This window comes from Mus pahari, chromosome 5, assembly GCF_900095145.1.
Source record: "Mus pahari chromosome 5, PAHARI_EIJ_v1.1, whole genome shotgun sequence".
Taxonomy (NCBI): domain Eukaryota; kingdom Metazoa; phylum Chordata; class Mammalia; order Rodentia; family Muridae; genus Mus; species Mus pahari.
The window spans coordinates 61,367,790-61,387,279 of NC_034594.1; the positions used below are offsets into that span (position 1 = coordinate 61,367,790).

At 38.5% G+C, this 19,490-nt stretch overlaps 1 protein-coding gene across 4 annotated transcripts in view; it reads right to left on the reverse strand.

The window, feature by feature from the left end:
- Positions 1-1,857: 1,857 nt before the first annotated feature.
- Sphkap (SPHK1 interactor, AKAP domain containing) overlaps positions 1,858-19,490 on the reverse strand; it is a 143,117-nt gene continuing 125,484 nt past the window's right edge. For 2 of the 4 annotated variants that reach the window (XM_029538964.1, XM_021198485.2), the window contains 5 exons: positions 14,486-14,671; positions 12,661-12,747; positions 10,427-10,479; positions 10,155-10,339; positions 1,858-3,699 (listed from right to left, as the gene is read on the reverse strand). In XM_029538964.1, the coding sequence (XP_029394824.1) occupies positions 3,556-3,699; positions 10,155-10,339; positions 10,427-10,479; positions 12,661-12,747; positions 14,486-14,671 (655 nt within the window). In that variant the 3' untranslated portion in view covers positions 1,858-3,555. The remainder of the gene's footprint in view (positions 3,700-10,154; positions 10,340-10,426; positions 10,480-12,660; positions 12,748-14,485; positions 14,672-19,490) is intronic. The other 2 variants (XM_021198487.2, XM_029538965.1) reach the window with 1 other exon arrangement.

Below are 19,490 nucleotides of genomic sequence, written 5' to 3' on the forward strand. Positions count from 1 at the left end.
ATACTCCACAGACACAAAGAGGACATTTATTAGATGAGATGACGTGCTCCTACTCTGTGGAAGAAAGACATCAGATGTTGGAAATTGTCAAAGATAATGGTTTCATCAATAACACTTGTTTAGTTGTTGCGTCTGCTCTCTTGACCAGCAAGGAAGACGCAGCCACCAGTTCTTCTCTCAGCAGTTTATTCAGCAACCTTCTTTCTTCATCTCCCCTGAGCACCGGGCTACAAGCCCTTTTATACTCTCCTCTCCACTCCAATCGCGGCAGGCCACTTCACCTCACCAGGCACTCGGCCTCAGCCAACCAGAAGAGCAGGAACAAATCACCACCAAATATGGACTTGTTTACCACAAGCTCCATAGCAGACAGGTGCCATCTTTAAGGTGCGGCTTCGGGTAGCCCAGGGGAGGGGCCGTAGCCTCCTACATTTAGTCATTGATACCAACAATATAATCTTTGCCTGAGCCTTGTGATGTTAGACAGTAGGCATGACCAGAGACATCCTCCTAAACATTTGTGTTCTTGGATGGATTATACTGCCAGAAATCCTCCTCCTCCATATGACACAAAGAAAGCTCAAAGGTACCACTTCCTGTGCTTGTATACCTCCAACAAGACCAGAGGCAAACCCTTCAAATTTGTATTCTTTCTAGCCTAAATAATTAGCCAAAACACCCACTGATCAACTGGAATAACCTTGCTCTTATTCAAGCTTCTGTTAAAACTTGGGTCCCTACACTTTGACCTGGCTTCCTCCTTACCAGTGTCTGATGGAATAAAATGTTCTTTGATCTACTATCTGGCCATGATGTTTTGGTTTGAGTATCATCTTTTCTAGTCTGTTTATTCCTCTTTATTAAGGAGAACTGCTTTTAGCTTGACGGAGGGAAAACTTGGTAGTTAGGAACCTTCTCTGCTGAATTAGTTACTCAATAGTCCTTTCAGCTAACGTCTCCATGTGGCAGTGACAAGATCATGACATCCTCTGTCTGCCTGGGGAATTTCCCATGCCCTAGTCATGCTCATAGCTCTGTTTTATGAATTAATTGCCTACAACCTTTACCATTTAATTTGTATATCCTCTAGTAATTTCTTTCTAGAATTCAAAAAGCATGGATATGCTTTCCTATGACTTTGATAAATTCATCTCATTTACTCATGTCACAAACTCCATATTGGTTTTATGTCTCTTTCTATGGTCCCCAAGATTTTGAGTAAAGGCTGACTCCATGGGCTGCGGGTAAGGGATGCCTGGTTTTCTGGTCCCTAAACTCAGCTCATATTCGTTTACTTATTGGGGCTCAGGTAATGGCCCTTCACTTTGTTACCCTCATTGATCCTCAAGCAGCCTTGCCTTTATTCCCGGAGAATCATCTGGCAGTGTCCAGAGTCATTCTTGATTGCTACAGTCAGAAAGAGGCAATTATCAATATCTAATTGGGAGAGGTCTAGATACAGCTAAATATCCTAGAATATCCAAGACAAACCCCAAAGCAAAAAATTATATGGTTCCAAATATGAAGAGTGCCAGGGTTAAGAACCAATGATATACATTCCCAGTGCTAACAGATTGCCTTGAACATTTACTTAGTCAAAAATTGAAATCAGGACAGCAAATCTTATCTTATTGGCACATCTATCTTCATCTACTTACAGTATGACTATTTCTTTCTGTCTTTCCCTCTTTCTTTCTTTCCCTCTTTTTCTTTCTTTGTTTCTTTGTTTCTTTCTCTTTCTTTCTTTCTTTCTTTCTTTCTTTCTTTCTTTCTTTCTTTCTTTCTTTCTTTCAAAAATTAGATAAAGCTCTTAAAGCCTTAGGTTCTAGAGCCTAGGAGAAAAAGATGGAATAACAATTTTGCAACAGAAATTTATTGATTAGTTTGCAACGTTAGGTACAACACATGTTTACATCCAGTATTTGTGCTTTGGAGGATAAGTAAACATTGATTCGAGCACAACAAGAGTTTACACACAATATGCTGGGATTGTCAAAACAATCAAAATCTTTTTTTCTCATGTACTAGCACAAAGAAGCACACACAGTTCTGTTTGAGATGATGGGTAGCTTTCAAAGCCCAGGTAATTTGTCAGATTGAACGTACACCTGAATCTGGACCATCTGCATGATGAATGCCCACTGAGGTCTGAAAAAGATTTCTGCCATGGGGTAAGGAGGCTATGGCTTGCCAGGAAGTTTTGTTTTTTTTTTTTAAATAGTCTTGGGATGTGATTGATAGCCCAGCAAGATTGACATTGATAGTCTGGGGCCTGGCTCACATTTAAAGTCATTCTATAAGCTTTAAAAACAGAGTAAAAGCATAGTATTTCAGAAGATACATACTAAACATCTTTCTGATTGAGAAGATAAAAGTGAATGTAGCACAGTTAGTTGAAAGGGAAAGAAGACTTAGTGTCATATGTACTCTGAATTTTCAAAAGAGTACATCTCTGCTATAAATTATAATAAAAAAGGTTAAAGGCTTCTATTTCTCTAATTTAGTGTCAATATCACCCACTCAGAACGTCTGCATCCCTAACTGGCCTTTTCAAGCACAAGGCCATTACCCTGAATCCAGCATTATAAATATCTTTGGAGAAACATGTCCACTATACAGATGTTAACACGTACATGGTACAATCAATCACCAATGGTTCATGACACTCTAAAAGTTAAGACAACAATCTCTTCATAGTTTATGAAGCTCTAAAACAACTCAATAATAGATAATCTTTTTATAATTTACAATAAAACAAATATTTTTTTCTTATATAATTCAATACACAAGCATATTTTTTCCTCAAATGGCTATTATTTATTTTACTGTTTATGTTTAAAAGCTTGCCTTTAGGCAAGAATCCCATAATAATTTTATCCGAGAAATAAATGTAGCGATGGAAAAGGCCAACCTTGAGCTTCCTTTTCCCCACTGAATGACATTAGTTTTTTTGATGGGCTCAGGGACATTTGGGAAGGGGTGCAATACTTATTGGCGTCTGCAAATAAAGGAAATCACCTCACATGGATTTTGATAACACTTTTGCATGTGTTACTGGTCTGAGCACGGAAATCTTTCACAAAAAGGCATGGGAACTTGTTATATCCTAAGTATGTCCTTAGATGGACAACCCCTGTATCCATTAAGCAAAGTACAATGAAGGTATTAGCATAATTTATAGAATTACTGAGACCCGATGACTTTGTTTATATTTGATTCATATAGCTGGAGATATAGCTCACTCTCTATCGTGATGTATATGTGACTGTAGCTTTCCTGGAGGCTGGGTCTGTTATAAACTTTCCTGTTTGGGCTTCACTGAAGTATCTCCTTTTGAAATAATTCTCATACAAGCCCTTTGGGCATGCCCATGGTGATATTGATTAGTACAGACTATATTTCAAATTCATTCCTTGTACATGGTACTGGAGCAGATTTTTAAATAGTTCTGCTAATGGGATGCTGTGTATTGAGAAAGTTTCAGAGCATTTAGCGCAAACCACTGTGACCTAAGCTGGGATAGAGGAGGGAACTTCTTTGAGGAGTACGCCTGACTTATCCTAGTTCCAGAAGCCAGTCAAAGAGACTCGGAGTCTCCTCCTTCTGCTCTGCATGCAGTTTGCAGTACTGGACAACCGCGTGAAATATATCTCCCACCTTCCAGGACTTCTGATGAACAAGCTTCACAACATCTAGAAACTAAAATAAGACACAGAGTTAGGACTCACATATCATAGAACTCTCACCAGCATTTCACCAAACAACCCTTAAAAAGATTGTGTGAGGATCTGAGTCTATGTTGAAGCATCTTTACTTTCAGGGGACATTTTCAAAGACAGTCTGTTTTTCTTTTTGGACATTTCAGATAATAAATTCTTTTCATTTTGCAGTTCTATTCATAGTGGATGACTGGGTGGGATAAGGACAATTCCTTTAAGAAGCATTCTTTTAGGTAGCTGGTGTTTTTTCAGGTTCACATTTAAAATCTAGGTTAGATTTTTTATTCCAGGACTACAAACCCATTTTTTATTGGATGTGTATATTAGGGGAAATAAATTGACTGCTAAATTTCTGGATAGGTAGAGTCACCTAATGCTTTCACAGTCAATACTGATAGGCAGCTCTCCCTCCCCATGCTAAGGTTAAGCATAAAGATGTTTCTCTATGTCAATAATTAAAGGAAAGCAAGGACTTGTTTTAGATATGTCAGATTGTATAGGTACCAGTTTTAGTTGGGCATAATGGAAAATTCTAGACGTCAAGTAAATGATGGGCTTAGAAGACTAGAAAATCCCTATATGATATTCTATTTCTGAAACTACATTTAAGTCCAGTGTGACAGCTTGTCCAATCCCTTACTTGGATGCTTTTTTAAATTAGAAAGTGATACTTAATAAGATATGGGATAATAGTACTGTAGTATGTGCTAATGCTCTTTACAATTCTGTTTTGGCCTCCAGATTGCAGAGAATGATTTTTCTACTTGGAACTTCAGTTGAAGGGACACTCTAAGAATATGGCGGCATTTAATGAGAAAGAAAGTGTTATTTATTAAAAACACGAAGGCCATAGTTTGGTTATGTTTTTAAGAATGGTTTCTTGTATCCATTTACTTTTCGATAGAGTCTAAATAAAACAGTTGTCTAGACTGAAAAATGAAACTCGATAAATATCTGGAAACATAAATATTGTCTTAAAGAGTTTTACGATCTTGTATAGGAAGGCAGGTGTTCATTCTTTTATGGCTAGTCATCTCCCCAGAGCTGGCACCATCTCAGCCATGGTTTTTTTTATCCTTTGCCTTCAATAAAGAATAAAGTCAGTGAATATTTGCTGAATGATAGAAGGGAGAGGAGGCCAACCAGAGACAAACATGTTGTAATGTCTGAAGAAATATAGGTAGACATCCAATATCATTCAAGATAAGCCCACTACCAAGAGTATTCTTCAGTTTTACGTAGCATGTTTGCACACATATAATTAAAGACAAACATGCATACATTTATGATGATTGCTTAAAAATTCTCAACTGAAATGAAGCGTCATGAAGATGGCTAAAGTCTACAGGTCTTGGCGTGGGAAATGGCAGCAGCAAGTTTCTAACTAGAAGATGGTTCCCGGGAATGTCTCTCATCACAGGGTGACTGACAGCAGGCATATACATCTATAAGGTAAGATATCTATGACCTCATCTTACTATTCATGACAGCAGCAATGGAAGTCCAGTTTATTTCGCTCCATGTGTCTTTGTTGTACTTTTGGAGAAACCATTAATTGTCTGGAATGACTATCTTGTCTGGTTTTGCCTCGGCCTGATTCTGACACTTCAGGGGCAGATGTGAACCTTCATGGAAAGGCTTTACTTATAATGCAAATACCTCAAAGAATGAATGGTTTATAGAGACAGCTGAGAATGATTTTGTGAAATATTACTAGCATTTTGGTGTAAATATATAAACTCAGGACAGGTTTTAGATGGAACAAGAGTGGAAACAGAAGGCTTAGGAGTATTAATAACCATGTGAATAAGGGGGTGCAGGAGGCTATGACATCTGATTAATTCAATTAATCAATCATTCTTACTGGAAATCTGATGAATAGACAGATATCTATAGCCTGGATATTAAGCTTCTATTATGAGGGGTGCTCATAGGACAAGACATCTCACACAAGATTTCCCTGACAAGTCACACATGAACTTTTTGCCAAAATCTTCTATTAATGATACCTCTTTCTCCACACATCTTATGAAGGTCAAGCCAACGGAAAGTGTACCTGCACTGAATTTGCTGTAGCTTCATTCTGTAAACCCTAGCTTACTCTGCCACCACCTTACCACTTCTGTCTCTGAGACACTGCTTGGCGGAGAACTCTGAAGAAGATACTCTTCCCAGAACCTATATTACAGCTTCTTTCCACCTACCAGGGCCTTTGAAAAGGACATTTCAGAGTGGTAAGGACCAAAACTCCTGGTTGGTGAATGACCCAAAGCACTTCAAGTGCCCTGGAGTTAGGCCACTCAACTAGTAGCTTTTGGGATGGCCATTGGCTAGAATATGTCTGCTGATTCCTAAGGTCAGTCTGTTATCCCATTAGACTACCTTGTTGTTGTTATTGTTATTTGGTTTTTTTTCTGAGACAGGGTCATTTTATGGAGCTCTGACCGTTTTAGAGTTTGCTATGCAGACTAGGATGATCTCAATCACATTAATGGTGATCATATTGCTTCCACTTTCCAGGTCCTGGGACCATAGGAATGTGTCAGCGTGCCTCGCTGAGGCAGCTTTAACAAAGGATCTGATTCCACTACAGGCAGCAGCTGTATTGGTTTAATTAATCTTGGATCCTGAGACCTTGGAGCAGGTGTGTAGTTGGTGAGTGATACGGACTTGTGCTTCCTTCAGAAGAAATAGTGAGAAATACAGTTGTGAAGAGGCAGAAAGGGCATTTCTAGCGCAGTGTTATAGCCTCTCCTCCCTGTGGTACTAATGCTCTGCGTGCTAGCTAAGTGCTCTCCCATGAACCTCTTTTCAATTTTGTATTTTGAGACAAGGGCTTACTAAATTGCTCAAGGTTACCATAAACTCTGCCACCCAGGCTGAACTTGAATTTTCAGTTCTCTTGCCACAACCTCCCTAGTAGCTGGGATTTACAAGCTGCTACCACCAGGGTCACCAGGACCAGTTGTTGTCGTCCTGTTTTTAGAGCTACATTCTACTAGCAATTGACCCTAGAGCTTTCATTAAGCCTGTTCAATTTATGGTTATAATCAGCTTTAGGATATTAGGGATTTGGGTTTTTAGCCTCCTCTACTAACAAACAACAGCAAAACCCATTTCAGTATTGACATTTCCCAATCAACAGTAATTGAGTTCCTTTTCTGTAGACAACAACAGACTTTAGACTTTTTTTTTTTAAAGCAAAAGTTGTGTCTTGGGAAAATCACAAGAATCTGTATTCTGTGACACTATCACAGGCTCATTCATCTGACGAAGAAAGCCTCATTAGCTGTTGAACCTTTGTATTCGCAGATGCATTTTGTAGATTTGATTGTTTCCAATTTATAGTACAGTTATGGGAATTGCAGCAAGCTGTGTGTTTGTGTTTGTGTGTCTGTGAGTTTGATACATTCAATGCATACTTCTGAAAGCTGTCACTGACTTTTGCTCCAAGGCAGAAATTAGACTTCATTAAGAAAAGTGAGTCCCTACTTTGACCCTGAAGTTATGGCCTATAAAACCCTGATTCTGAACTTGGGCTGGATTCTAGAGTTCTGGACCTTCACAAGAACCTGGTGCTTTTGTCTTATTTTCAGTGGACAGTCTGAACTAACTGGTAAGTCTCTGGGTTTGGAAGGCTTTCTGGGGTGATTCTAACATTCCCCAATTTGAGATTTCTGATGAAGGGATTAATGTAATGGAATGTTTTTGTTTGTTTGTTTGTTTGTTTGTTTTTGAGTGGATGGAAGGAACTTAAAGATTTGAATTGTGAATGTGTCTTCCAGGTAAATTTGTTTTCATGTGTGTGGTTCAGATACTAACTTTTTAGATACATCTTAATTTCTTTATTCAGAATCAACTCTGCCCTACCTCACTGTAGCTGTTTATAAATGGTACCCTCTTGGTACGTTCCAGAGACAATTGGGTGCTTCCTTTTTGAACTACTATGCAAGTTCTGAGATAGTGGGAACTTTTATCTCGTTTGTTGTCTGGGACTTGGAGCTTAGAACAGTACCAGCATGGAGAGGGTACTCTAGGAATGTTTTAAATGTAAGATGTTCTAGGGCATGTAGTCTTCTAATGCTTAAGAAAATACAAATGAAAGGGATGCTGGGAAATGAAGCCACATTGGGTCATTAGACAACTGACAATGTACTTGGCATGTGGGTTCCTGTTAATTTGCTTTTTCTGGGGCTCATTTTTGCTGTCTTTAAGTCTCAAGTTTTCAAAAAGTCCCGGGAAAGATGCCCTGTGTTGGTGTTCATGTTCCCCTCTCCTTTACCACGTGCCTCCATTTTCACATAGTGGGAAGGTTAGTAAGCTGAGACCACCACAAATAGACACATATTGACTAAATTAATTGTTGAGAAAATTAAGTCAGAATTCCTAGAAATAAAGATTTAAGGTTTGGGGACTGAGATGTAATTCTGTTATAAGAATGTTCACCCAACATGCATGAAGCCTGGGGTTCATTTCCCAGAACAACACAAGATGGCATATGATTCTAATACCAACCAGCATGTGGGAGGTTGAGGCAAGAAGGTCAGACATTCAAGGTTGGTGCTGGAGGGATTGATCAGCAGTTAAGCTCACAGACTGCTCTTGTAGAAGGTCCAAGTTCTGTTCCTAGCATTCATATTGGGCAGCTCACAACAGCCTGTAACTCCAGGGAATCAGAGACTCTCTTCTGGCCTTCAGGGATACTTATACTGACATACATATGTACATAATTAAAATGAGTTCAAAGTTATCACCCGCTTCCCAGAGAGTTCAAGGCCAGTTTGGACTATATAAGACCTTGACTCAAACAAACACAAAACAACAGCAATAAACAGATGTAGGGTGTTCATATGTAGCTATGCTTGATGTGGAGTGACTGTGTGGGATAAGATTTTCTGAACTTAGGGTTTCTTTTCTCTGAGAAGATGAGGAGCTAATGAAACATTACTGATTTTGCACACCATCTCTACTGCTCTTATCCATACTCTTAAAACCTGGTCATAGACAACCAAGGTTGATGCTCATTTATATCAAAGCCCTTGTATGCAGAGAGCCTTCATTGACTCAGAACAAAACCTGGAAAATGTAGTCCTTAAGACTGCCTCATCTATGTTTAAGTCCCACAAGATGATTGACATGAATATATGTAAGATCATCTCATGTTTTTTCCTGATAACAGGAGTGACTCCCCTGACTTCTCAGAAACATAGCTATTTACAAAGACAGACATTTACTTTAAAATTGATAACCTGGTAGTTACAGACAAATACCTAGTTAAGACGTGGCTTACAGATTAAAGCATCAGTAAAATATCTGCTACTCTTACAAAATGGAGAATTTATTAGACTTACATGAATGGAAGTGTCACTTTAAAAGTGGTGGATTAAATTAAATCTGTTTCATTAATATACCACCTGAAAATGCACCAGGGGATCTTTTACTCAGCAAAGCACACAGATATAAAACCAACCCTTTATGTGAACCTTGGAACATCTTCCTGAGAACATTCTTGCTTCCCTTGGGTGGGACCAAGTATGGTTTGGGAGGGGTTCTGTGTGATTTGTGGATTATGCCCTTTAAGTTCATGCATGAGACAGCCTAGGCATGGAGAAATTGAAGGGAGTGTTAATCAAGCAAGGAGCTCTGCATTACTTTGACAACAAAGGAAGAACAATTAGGACATTTGGGTTGGGTGGACTTGACATAAAAAGAACAAAGTGCTAATTGAAGAGAGGAGGAAGTGGGAGAAGGGATAGGAGGAGGGGAGAGGGGCGGCAATCTCTCCAGCAGCCAATCTGATTGGCTGGGGTTACACAGAAAAAGAAGGTGGGGAATGATCTCTCCAGCAGCCAATCTGATTGGCTGGGGTTACAGAGATGTCGAAACTGTTCTAATTTCCCAGTGTGTAGGCAAGAAAGTAAAGGTTTTATCTTAGGATGTTGGATTTTGGCACTGAACATTAATGAGTAATCACACATTAAAACAACAACAACAACAACACAACAATAACAACAAACTCTAAAGATTGCAACCCTAATGTTATTTAACTGAGAGAGACACTTTAAAATAAGGATTTACGCAGGAGTGTTTTGCAGCAAAAACAGGGTTACAATACAAAAGAATACAAAATTACTTTTAGGAACACGGAAAAAAAAACTACTGCCTCCTCAGGTCCTTTTGTCTTTATCAGCAACTATGTAAGAAGCTGAAGGTTCACGAACCAATATTGGTGAATACGCAGTCATAGCTTGGCTCTTGAAAGTATTCCCAAGATTGATTTTTTCTTTTTTCTTTTTTCTTTTGTTTTTTGGTTGAGAGAAATCAAGATGAAACACTACAAGCTCCTATGGGTTGCATGGGCACTCACTGGGTTTCCAGCTGGGATAAAAAGCACAGAACCGTGTTGTTATCTGACCCAGAGAGTGGGCACGGTACCTTTTCAATTCTGCTTTCCTGAGATTTCTTAAAGTAGATTGTTGGGATCCCCAGTTCGGAGGCAGCTATCCACTGCAGAGTGGCTCGAAGCTCAGCATCAGGACACTCTGGCTCCAGGTCAAAGTTGATCACCAGTAGGCTCCTCTGGGGGCTGGCGGCTCTCCCTGGCAGTCCAGAGGCGTGTTCTGAACAGACACAACCACAACCTTACTCTGCTTTCCAAAAGGACACCCCGGGCAATTGTGCGTCAAAAGGATGGGAACATGGCTTACCCTTTATGCTTTCTGATTGTTCTTTAAGAATCTCCTTTTCTTCTACTAATTCACTTTGGGAGAAAACAACAGTATATGGTTGGTAATGCTTTTGAAGAATAAGCTGTAATGGAGGATGAAGTGATAGGTGTTTCTGAGCTACAAACATCTGGAACTCATTCTTACGGTATCACAGAGCAGATTAGATCCAGGTGTGTATTGCACAGGACATTTGGGACTGCTATTAGTGTTCTCCTGGCCCCCACCACCAAAGAGAATTCCCATGTATCTTGAATGGAATTAGTTAGGTAAGTCAGGGGGGAAGATTCTGAGAATTACGTCTTTGTTTTCTTTTCAGTAACTCCCTTTCCATGAACCTCTATGGGGCTGAAGAGTTAAAGAGATATTTGAAGTATCTGGTTATAATTTGCAGTTATCCTCCAGCTTTAGACCTGCCTCTTAATGGACTCTATTTTTCCATTTTATCATACAATGTGTTTCTCCATGCAGCGGCAATAATGCACATTGGAATTTTAAAGTAGGAAGAGACATTTACATGTTGATTGTTCTGTGAGCTGGAATAAAGACAGTCAACAAACTGTAAAACTTAAACATTATAGCAGTGTGTCTCAATACTAGAATCTTTATTCTTTTCCATTGTTTTTATTTGGTGGAGCAGGCTGGAGATTGCTCATAACCAAACTGAGCCTCTCCTTAGTCATGGCCATGTTTGTTATTGGAGGTTTTTAGTTGTTGTTGTTGTTGTTTTGCTTGATGTATACGTATTATAGAGCCCTGTATTGGGAAGACTCAGTAAAAAACTTCTGAAATAAAGTCATGTCACTCAGTAGTTGAGAAGAAGTGACCATCTTGGCAAGTCTGTATATGTCCTATATCTTTCTAGTCTCTAGAAATTTGTTATGAGGCTTTTAAAAGTGAGTCTTTCAGTGATAGAAGATTATCTTAACTTCCCTGTTGCAGCTAAGATCTGGCTCATGCATTCCATTGTATGGGGAAATTCTATTTCATTGGTGAGGTAAGTGGAGAGAAAGACTATAGCAATTTTCCTACTCATACTTAATTATTTATATTAATTCTATTTCATTGGTGAGGTAAGTGGAGAGAAAGACTATAGCAATTTTCCTACTCATACTTAATTATTTGCAGGAATGTCAGTTTTCTAAGGGTTCAGAGTCCCTTCTTGATCTCTCTGCAAGTAGCATGAACATCCTAGGAAAGGGGTGGGTACAATTTCTGGCATTATGTAATGATGGGATGCTGAGTAGGGATGCACGTGATCTTGGCTTTCCCTCAATATGGGTTTTATTTGAAGTTACAGTCTCATATTACAAAGAAAGATGGAGAAAGTGCTAAGTTAATGCTTCTAAAAAGAGAAAAATTAATCTATCACAAAGGAATTTTTGTTGAATTTGTTTTTGGTCCCCCCCTAAATAGATCATGTATACATTCATGTTTACTTGAACATGTTATTTCATACTTAACCAGTGGAAAATAAAATCAGTGAATCTGTAGTTAGCCAGAGGGAAACACTTTAGGAATAGCCATAAGACCAATATGGCTTTATTAGTTCAGAATGCCCAAATTATATTCTAAGTCATCATGATGAAAATGAGAATACAATTCAGTTGATTTTCTAGGATAATCACAAATTCTAGAATTAGCTATGACTTCAGATTGCCTTCCCATTTTGTGTTCTTTTATGTAGTACATCTCCAAGCGCTATTTTTTGATTTTCGTCTCTGAGACCTCATATTGAGAGAGCATAGTTATTGCATGGGGGTGAATGACATCTCTCTCATGACAACCCTTAATGTTCGATACATTCCATATCGGTAACCCCAGTCTACAAGCCAAGGAAAATCCATTCATATCTAATTTTACTGAAATGACTGTATTCTATAGCAAGGGCTATGTACTGAATAGTCTTCTGAAAGAAGCATGGTATACTTTAGATGGAATTTTTTGTTTGTTGTTTCTGTTAATCAAAATAAGTTGACATATACTTCTAATTATATTGGCAAGCTTTATCTGCAATGACCATTTGGTAAGCGACAGGTTTGAAACCGAGAAAGCAGGCAGTAATGGGTGAAGTTTAGTCCTTCACTCCAGTGACATGGAACCACAGTGGCACAGACATAATGAATTGGTGGCTGGGCACAACCTTCATGATTACGATGGATTGCCAGATGGAATTGGAGTGGTGCTGTCAGTCACTGAGTCACGTGGCTACTTACTTAATCATGGGAGAAGACGGTATGCTTTCCTGATAAATGTCCAGGTCCATAATGCCAAGACTGCTAGTGCCACTACTGTTGCCATTGCTGACAAAGCAAAAGTTTACATATTAATAATGCCTGTCTCCATGCTTGGCCACACTGCTGACTCTCATGGTCCATTGTGGGGAAAGCACCTTTGTTGCTCCCTAGGACACACGATCTCTTTGTGCCTGACCTTCTGCATTGGTATTGATGTTTGACCAAATTAAAGGAAGACACAAGGGAAGCCAACTGTGTTAACGACAGTGATGCTGATGCTGATTTATAATGTCTGAAGTGGTGCCACACCCAGTGGATCATACATAATTGGAAATAATCAACATTTCTCTTTACTTATTTATTCTGGTTAGAGAGAGGGTATTTATCATGAAGACTCCTTGTCATTGGACATACTTACAGAGTTGAATATACTACTGAAAATATTGGCCAGGTTATCTACCTGCTTCTTGTATCTAGAAGGAAGCCAGAGATCCGTGGTCTCCATTTGTTATATGGAGAATTTTTCTTAGGAATATTCTATAAGTTTATATAGAATATAAGTATATTCTATATAAATAAGTATACATTTGACTTCTTGTTGTCCTTGAGGACTAAAGAGTTTACAAATACAAAAAATGGATAAGGTTTTGTTCTTTCAACCTCATAGAAGGAGTGACATGTGGCACCATGTGTCTCATAGAGAAGGAATATTGTATCGTTATTGCAAATTGTATAATCAACATATGGTCTACTTATGAGCATGCTCCAGGCTCTCTGAAACGTAGTCTTCCTATGGCTGTACTTGTGAAACAGAACCTATTTGATTCTTACCAAACTTACTGAGTCTCCTCACACATTCTGTACTTTACAACAATCTCTCTTCCAAGCCAGGTTTTTCAACAGCGACTGCTAGTATGCTTTTATAATGAGGTTTTGTTCCCTCAAGTTTGTGTGAGTCATTAAGAAGATTCGTGAACCTTAAAGTTCTTGTCTTGAGTTTTAGGCAAAAGCACTGGAAAATGCATAGTCTGAAACCTGACACTCAGAATCTGAAGATTAAAGTTATCTTTGGTTCTCTGTCTCTATTTTATAACATTTCGTAGGAATATTTGAAATTCGAGACCACTTATTTAACGTCAAATGGTCCTACATCTCAGGTTGTAGTGCCAGTCACTGGACTTTCAAAGATCTTTTATCTACACCTGGGTGTTTTGGTCTAACATTCCAGCTACTCTCCCTGGATAGTCTGTGGTCTTAATGGCCTGGGGTCAAAAGGATTCTGGACAGAAAATATCAATTTAGTGGTTACAGCTAGATGCCCTAGCTTTTCAAGAAACAATACAGAGGGAACAGGAGATAAAGAAAGGGAAAAGACAGGGCAAGCAGTACAATAGTGTGTTAACACTTGCTTCATGTGAACCCAGCCTGAGTTGCATCTGAAATCACATGACTCAGACAGCAAGTTCAAGGTCATGAAGTGTAACATCAGTTTTCATTAAAACAAACTAGCAGTTCTTAGCACTGAGTGTATCTGGTGTGACTTTTAGGGAAGGGTGCACAGCTTACTATTAAATATGGCCAAGGTAATTCAAGCCCTACTTAGATATTAAGATAGTTTTTAGCCCCATTATGATATGCAGGGACCATGGCCAACTGGGAGCTTGCCCCCTTGTTTTTATTTGTAGGTTTTTTTTCCTTCTCCCTGTTCTATTAAGGGGCCACGGCACTGGACCATAACATGCATTTTTGGAGGCCTCATTGAGGCTGCCTTCCCTAGGATGCTAAGGGAAGAGGAAGTGCGTACCTCATGGACCGCTCGCTGAGCTGCAGAAAGCTGCTTGTGTCGTCCGGGTTGTCTTCCTCATTGGCCAGCTGGGACCAGCTGCCTGTACTCTCCTCGCTGCTGCTAGGAGGGTTCCGGGACTCATCTGGGGGTATGTCTTCTTTCAAGACCTCCACTTCTACTTCCCCGCTGGTCTCCAGGCTGTCACTGTAGACATCAAGACATTATTATCAAGAGAGGAGGCACAATATAGAGAGATCCCTACACTGGGCAGCCATAAGCCTGTGTCTCCACACACCAGGCAGGATGTTGGTCACAGGTGGTGTCTTTCTGTAGGTAGCTGCTCTCTTTGAAGCCAGGTAGCATTTTTTTCTTTTCATAGTTAAACTCCATCAGTTTTCCTGTGTCTTCCACTTATTATTTTCTGCATTTGCTTTTATAGTATGTTGAAAAGAATCATGGGGATACAATGGTATTTATCATATTTGTGTGTGTGTGTGTGTGTGTGTGTGTGTGTGTGTGTGTGTGTGTGTGTGTGTAGGTGTGTGCATAGGCCATGGGACTCATGTGGGGGTCAGAGGGAAACTTGAGAAGGTTGGGTCTTGCCTTCCACCTCTGGACTCAAGTGATGGGAACTCAGGCTGCCAGGCCAGGTACCATGTGCCCTCAGACAACAATGTGGTTGTGCATAGCGTTCTTTTCTATTTAATAAGACTGGATTTCCTTCCTACAGAATTGAGATTTCCATACTATAGAAGAGAGGATGGGCATGGTTAAAGGAGATGGTGTTTAGTTAAAAAAATGTATATATGAAATAAACATGGGGATAACAGAGAGATTTTGGCCCCATTTGTTCACCAGTTAAAAAAACAATTTGGGGCCTAATTCCTTTTCAATTTAGGACCTTTATACTATAGGAAAAATTCACACACAAGGATATTTCTTGCTAAGGGAGCTGAGTCCTGGTGACTGACACAAACTATCCAGGTTAACAGATGAACCTGTCAGCACATTTTGTGTTATCTTAATTTCATGCTCCATTTACAGCAAACCTCACATCTGTGCCATAGAAAGGAACTTCAGAACCACTCATGATTAGCCAGAGTGCTAGTTTTTATTTGCTTTTGGGAGAAGCGAAGCTTATCTTATCGTGTTGCTTATTTACTGGTGAATTATGTACTAATGTGCCACGTAGAAGCGTGTCATCTGGCAGCCTCCTTTCTGGCCCCTCAGTTCGCTCAAGCACTCCGGAGGAGGACGAGGGCTTTATTGAAGTCAATTATCCTGTCCTCATGTTGGAAAAAGCCCAATATTCTCCTGATTTTATCTCACACGCCCCCGTACCATCTGCATCAAGACTTGTAAGATTTCCTTAGGTCTGGTTTTCCTTTAACACAATCTAACTGTGTTTATTTGAAGCCATTGCCATAAATGGAAAGTAGATATCACTCAGCACAGGTAGGAGGCAGCCGTTTAAGTACATGGCTGCTGAGAGCCCTCATTGCAGGGGCTGTGCAGTGTTTATTACCATAGAAAGCCCTTTGAAAGGAGAAATGTAAGCAGACATTTTCATATCTTATGAGTTTTCTTTGAGTTAAATGCATACATATGCATGTGTTCAGTCCTTGAGGTAAAAACATTTGATTTTTATTAATTTTCTCCCTTTATTTTTATAATCTTTGATATGTACTCCCATTTTGATTATTTACTTTCAACTACTTTTTAAATTTAATATGCTAGTTTTTTATTTTATTTTATTTTATTGCATTTATTTGTTTATTTTGCACTTGTAAGTGTGTGAATGAGTCTGCACTACAGCATGAATGCGAATGTCAGAGAACAACGTTTGCAGATCTGCTTTCCTTCTACCATGTGGGTCCTGGGGATCGAACCCAGGTCTGCAGGCTTTGCCCACGGAGAATATTGCACCAGCCCTGATCTTTTTTAGTTTTTTAAGATGGACACATAGAATAATAGATAAACTTCTCTGATTAAAAAAACAGAAATACTTAAAAAGTGTAGATTTCTTCTGTAAGTAGCATTGCATGTCATGAATTTTAAACAGGTTTATAGTTTTCATCTGAAGTTTATTTTAATGTCCTCTTTGAGCAAAAATAATTTGTTAATTCCTAATATAACAATTTGTAATTATTATGGAAGATTTTTTGTGTACATCATTAACTTTCAGGTTAACTCCAGAAATAATCTGAGAACATATTCTATATGTTTTAGATTCCTTTAAATATGTTGATTTGTATTTTGGCCTATGGTACACCTTGACAAATGTTTTGAGGATACCTGAAAAAAAATATATGCTTTGCTGTTGGGTTAGACTATTTTTGAGTTGTATAGGTTGAGTGAATGCTACTTACCTTCCTTTTAAATGATATTGTACTAGGCGTTTTAGAATTTCAAACAATGTATTTTGAACATCTTCATCCTCCTCCTTCGAATTTCTACTGTTACACTTTTCCACCCTCCTTCCCAAATTTGACAAATCTTCCTCTTTATTTTTTCTTTCTTTCCCCATGAGTTGAGTTTGTAGCCCAGCTGGTCTTTCGAGTGGTGAGTGCCCTGGGTGTGGCCAGCTTACTAAGGGTCCCATCCTTAAGGGAAACCAGCACCCCCTCTCACAGCAGCTCTTCAACCATTGTTAGGATTTCATGTCTACTTTTTTTGTTCTGTGCTGTGTGTTTTGTTTTGTTTTGTTTTGCTTTGTTCTGTTCTGTCATGGTGGAGTTTGAGCAGGACTTATGGGTAGAGTCTCGTCTCTTCAGCTCATTATGTGCAGGTGCCTTGTGTCTGGAAGTTTTCTTGAGGTTGCTTCTCTTGTAAACATATACACACATTTCTAACCTGATTACATATTTTCATTATTTCATGAATTATTAAGAGAAGAATGTTAACTTTCTGGTACAACTCTCTCTCTCTATTTTTCCTTGTAGTTTTTAATAATTGTCATTTGATGTTTTATTATTTAGGTGGTTCTATACACAAGAAGATTGTCTGTTAGGTGGATTGACCTTCTTAGCTTATAAAACATCATTATCCCTGGGAATACTTTTTATCCTGAGGTCTATTTGACCTTTTAAAATATTTTTGTTTTCCATCCTTTTACTGTTGGCCCATTTGAATTTTTATATTTTAGCTGCACACAGCTTATGCTAGGATTATGCATTTTTATGCAATAGGATAATCTCTGCTTTTAACTGAAGTGTTTAGATCATTGATAATTAATGTGACTATCAATAAGGCTGGTTTTAAATATATAATCTTGTTTTCTATTTGTCCCATCTGTTCTGAGTTTCACTTTTCCCTTGACTCCAGAGTCAAGGGAATTAACTGAGCAATTTTTAGATTTTCAAATTTCATTTCTACTATTGGTTTACAATTATAATTCTTTGTTTCATATTTTTAGTGGTTGTTGCAGGGCTTTTGCTGTTTATATTCACTACATAGATTACCGTCACATTACATTATAAAACTGACATGTAATGAAATGCATGTTATATAATGACCTATGCACAACATACTTCTGTTTCTCCTTTCCCTATACTTTGTACCATAAGTGACATGTATTTTAGTTTTTCACATACCTTAAAATGTTTTAGAAAACCCTTTCTACTTAAAATAGTATATTTTGAAGAAATGAAAAACAATAAGAAGACTGTGTTTTACATTGACCCACCCTGTTGCTATATGTGATCCTCTTTGCCCCTTTATCTATCTTGTAAGTCACTGTTAATATTCATTTCCATAAATCCACAAAATTCTACTAACACTTATATAGCTTCCTAGTGGCATATGTATAATTATATATGAATATATATTATTTTTGATGGATGTTAATTGCTTAGTTTTGAAAGAAACTGACAACTATCTTCCAGAGCGTTCATCCATTTTACACTAAAGCTGCACAATGCTGAGTTATCATATGCTATTAGGAACTTTCAAATTCAAGCAACAGGATATGCTGAATATCTATCTATTAATACAAACAAAATCCAAACCACTGCATGTGGGGCTTTTTCTTTTTAAAAAAATCACATTGTCAAATATCTGAGAGAAATAATTAAGGAAGAAAGGTTCATTTAAGCTCATGACTTAAGATATTAGTCCATGGCTAATTGGGTATGTTGCTTCTAGACCCACACATGGTGAAGCTGAACATCATGGTAGCATCATGTGGTGGAGCAAAGTAGCTCTCTTCATGACAGTCAAGAGGGAAAGAGGAAGACAAACAGCAAGTATAGCCCCCCCGGGGGGGTTACTTCTCAACCTACTTCTTCCAACTTCTAAGTTTCTATCACCATAATGTAGTCAAACAATAGACCTAATCATAGGTTGATACAAAGATTCCATTAAACCTTCCTGGTAGAATCTCTTCTTAATGATTATACTTACTAACTGAGATCCCAGCCTTCAAACCTTGAACCTTTGTCTATTTTCTAATAATTTGTTCATTTTCTTACTGCTGAATTTTGAGAGATTTTTCTTTTCATTGAAGTCATGTTACTTTGTTAGGGCAGCCTCATGTTTACAACAGATTTGTCAACATATAAGAACATTTTGAATTTTGACATTTTAGATAATATTTTTATCAGGTATGTCTTTAAGAAATATGTTTTTAGTCTATGTCTTAACTTATTTTGCTGGCAGAAACTATTTAAGGGAAAAAGTACTTCTTTGTGTTTATGATGTGAGGCATAGAGGGAAGATAAGGCAGCAGGAATGTGAAGCAGTAGGTCACATGACATTCACAGTCAGGAAGCAAAGAGTGGGGCATGCTGGTGGTCCTCTGGCTTCTTCTAAGTTTTCTTTGTACTTGGTCTGGTACCTCAGCCCAAATGATAGTACCACAAACATTCAAGATGGATCTTCCCTTTTCAACTAAACCAACAGGAAACATCTTCACATCTAGTAGGGTACTGTCTTAGTCAGGGTTTCTATTCCTGCACAAACATCATGACCAAGAAGCAAGTTGGGGAGGAAAGGGTTTATTTGGCTTACATTTCCATACTGCTGT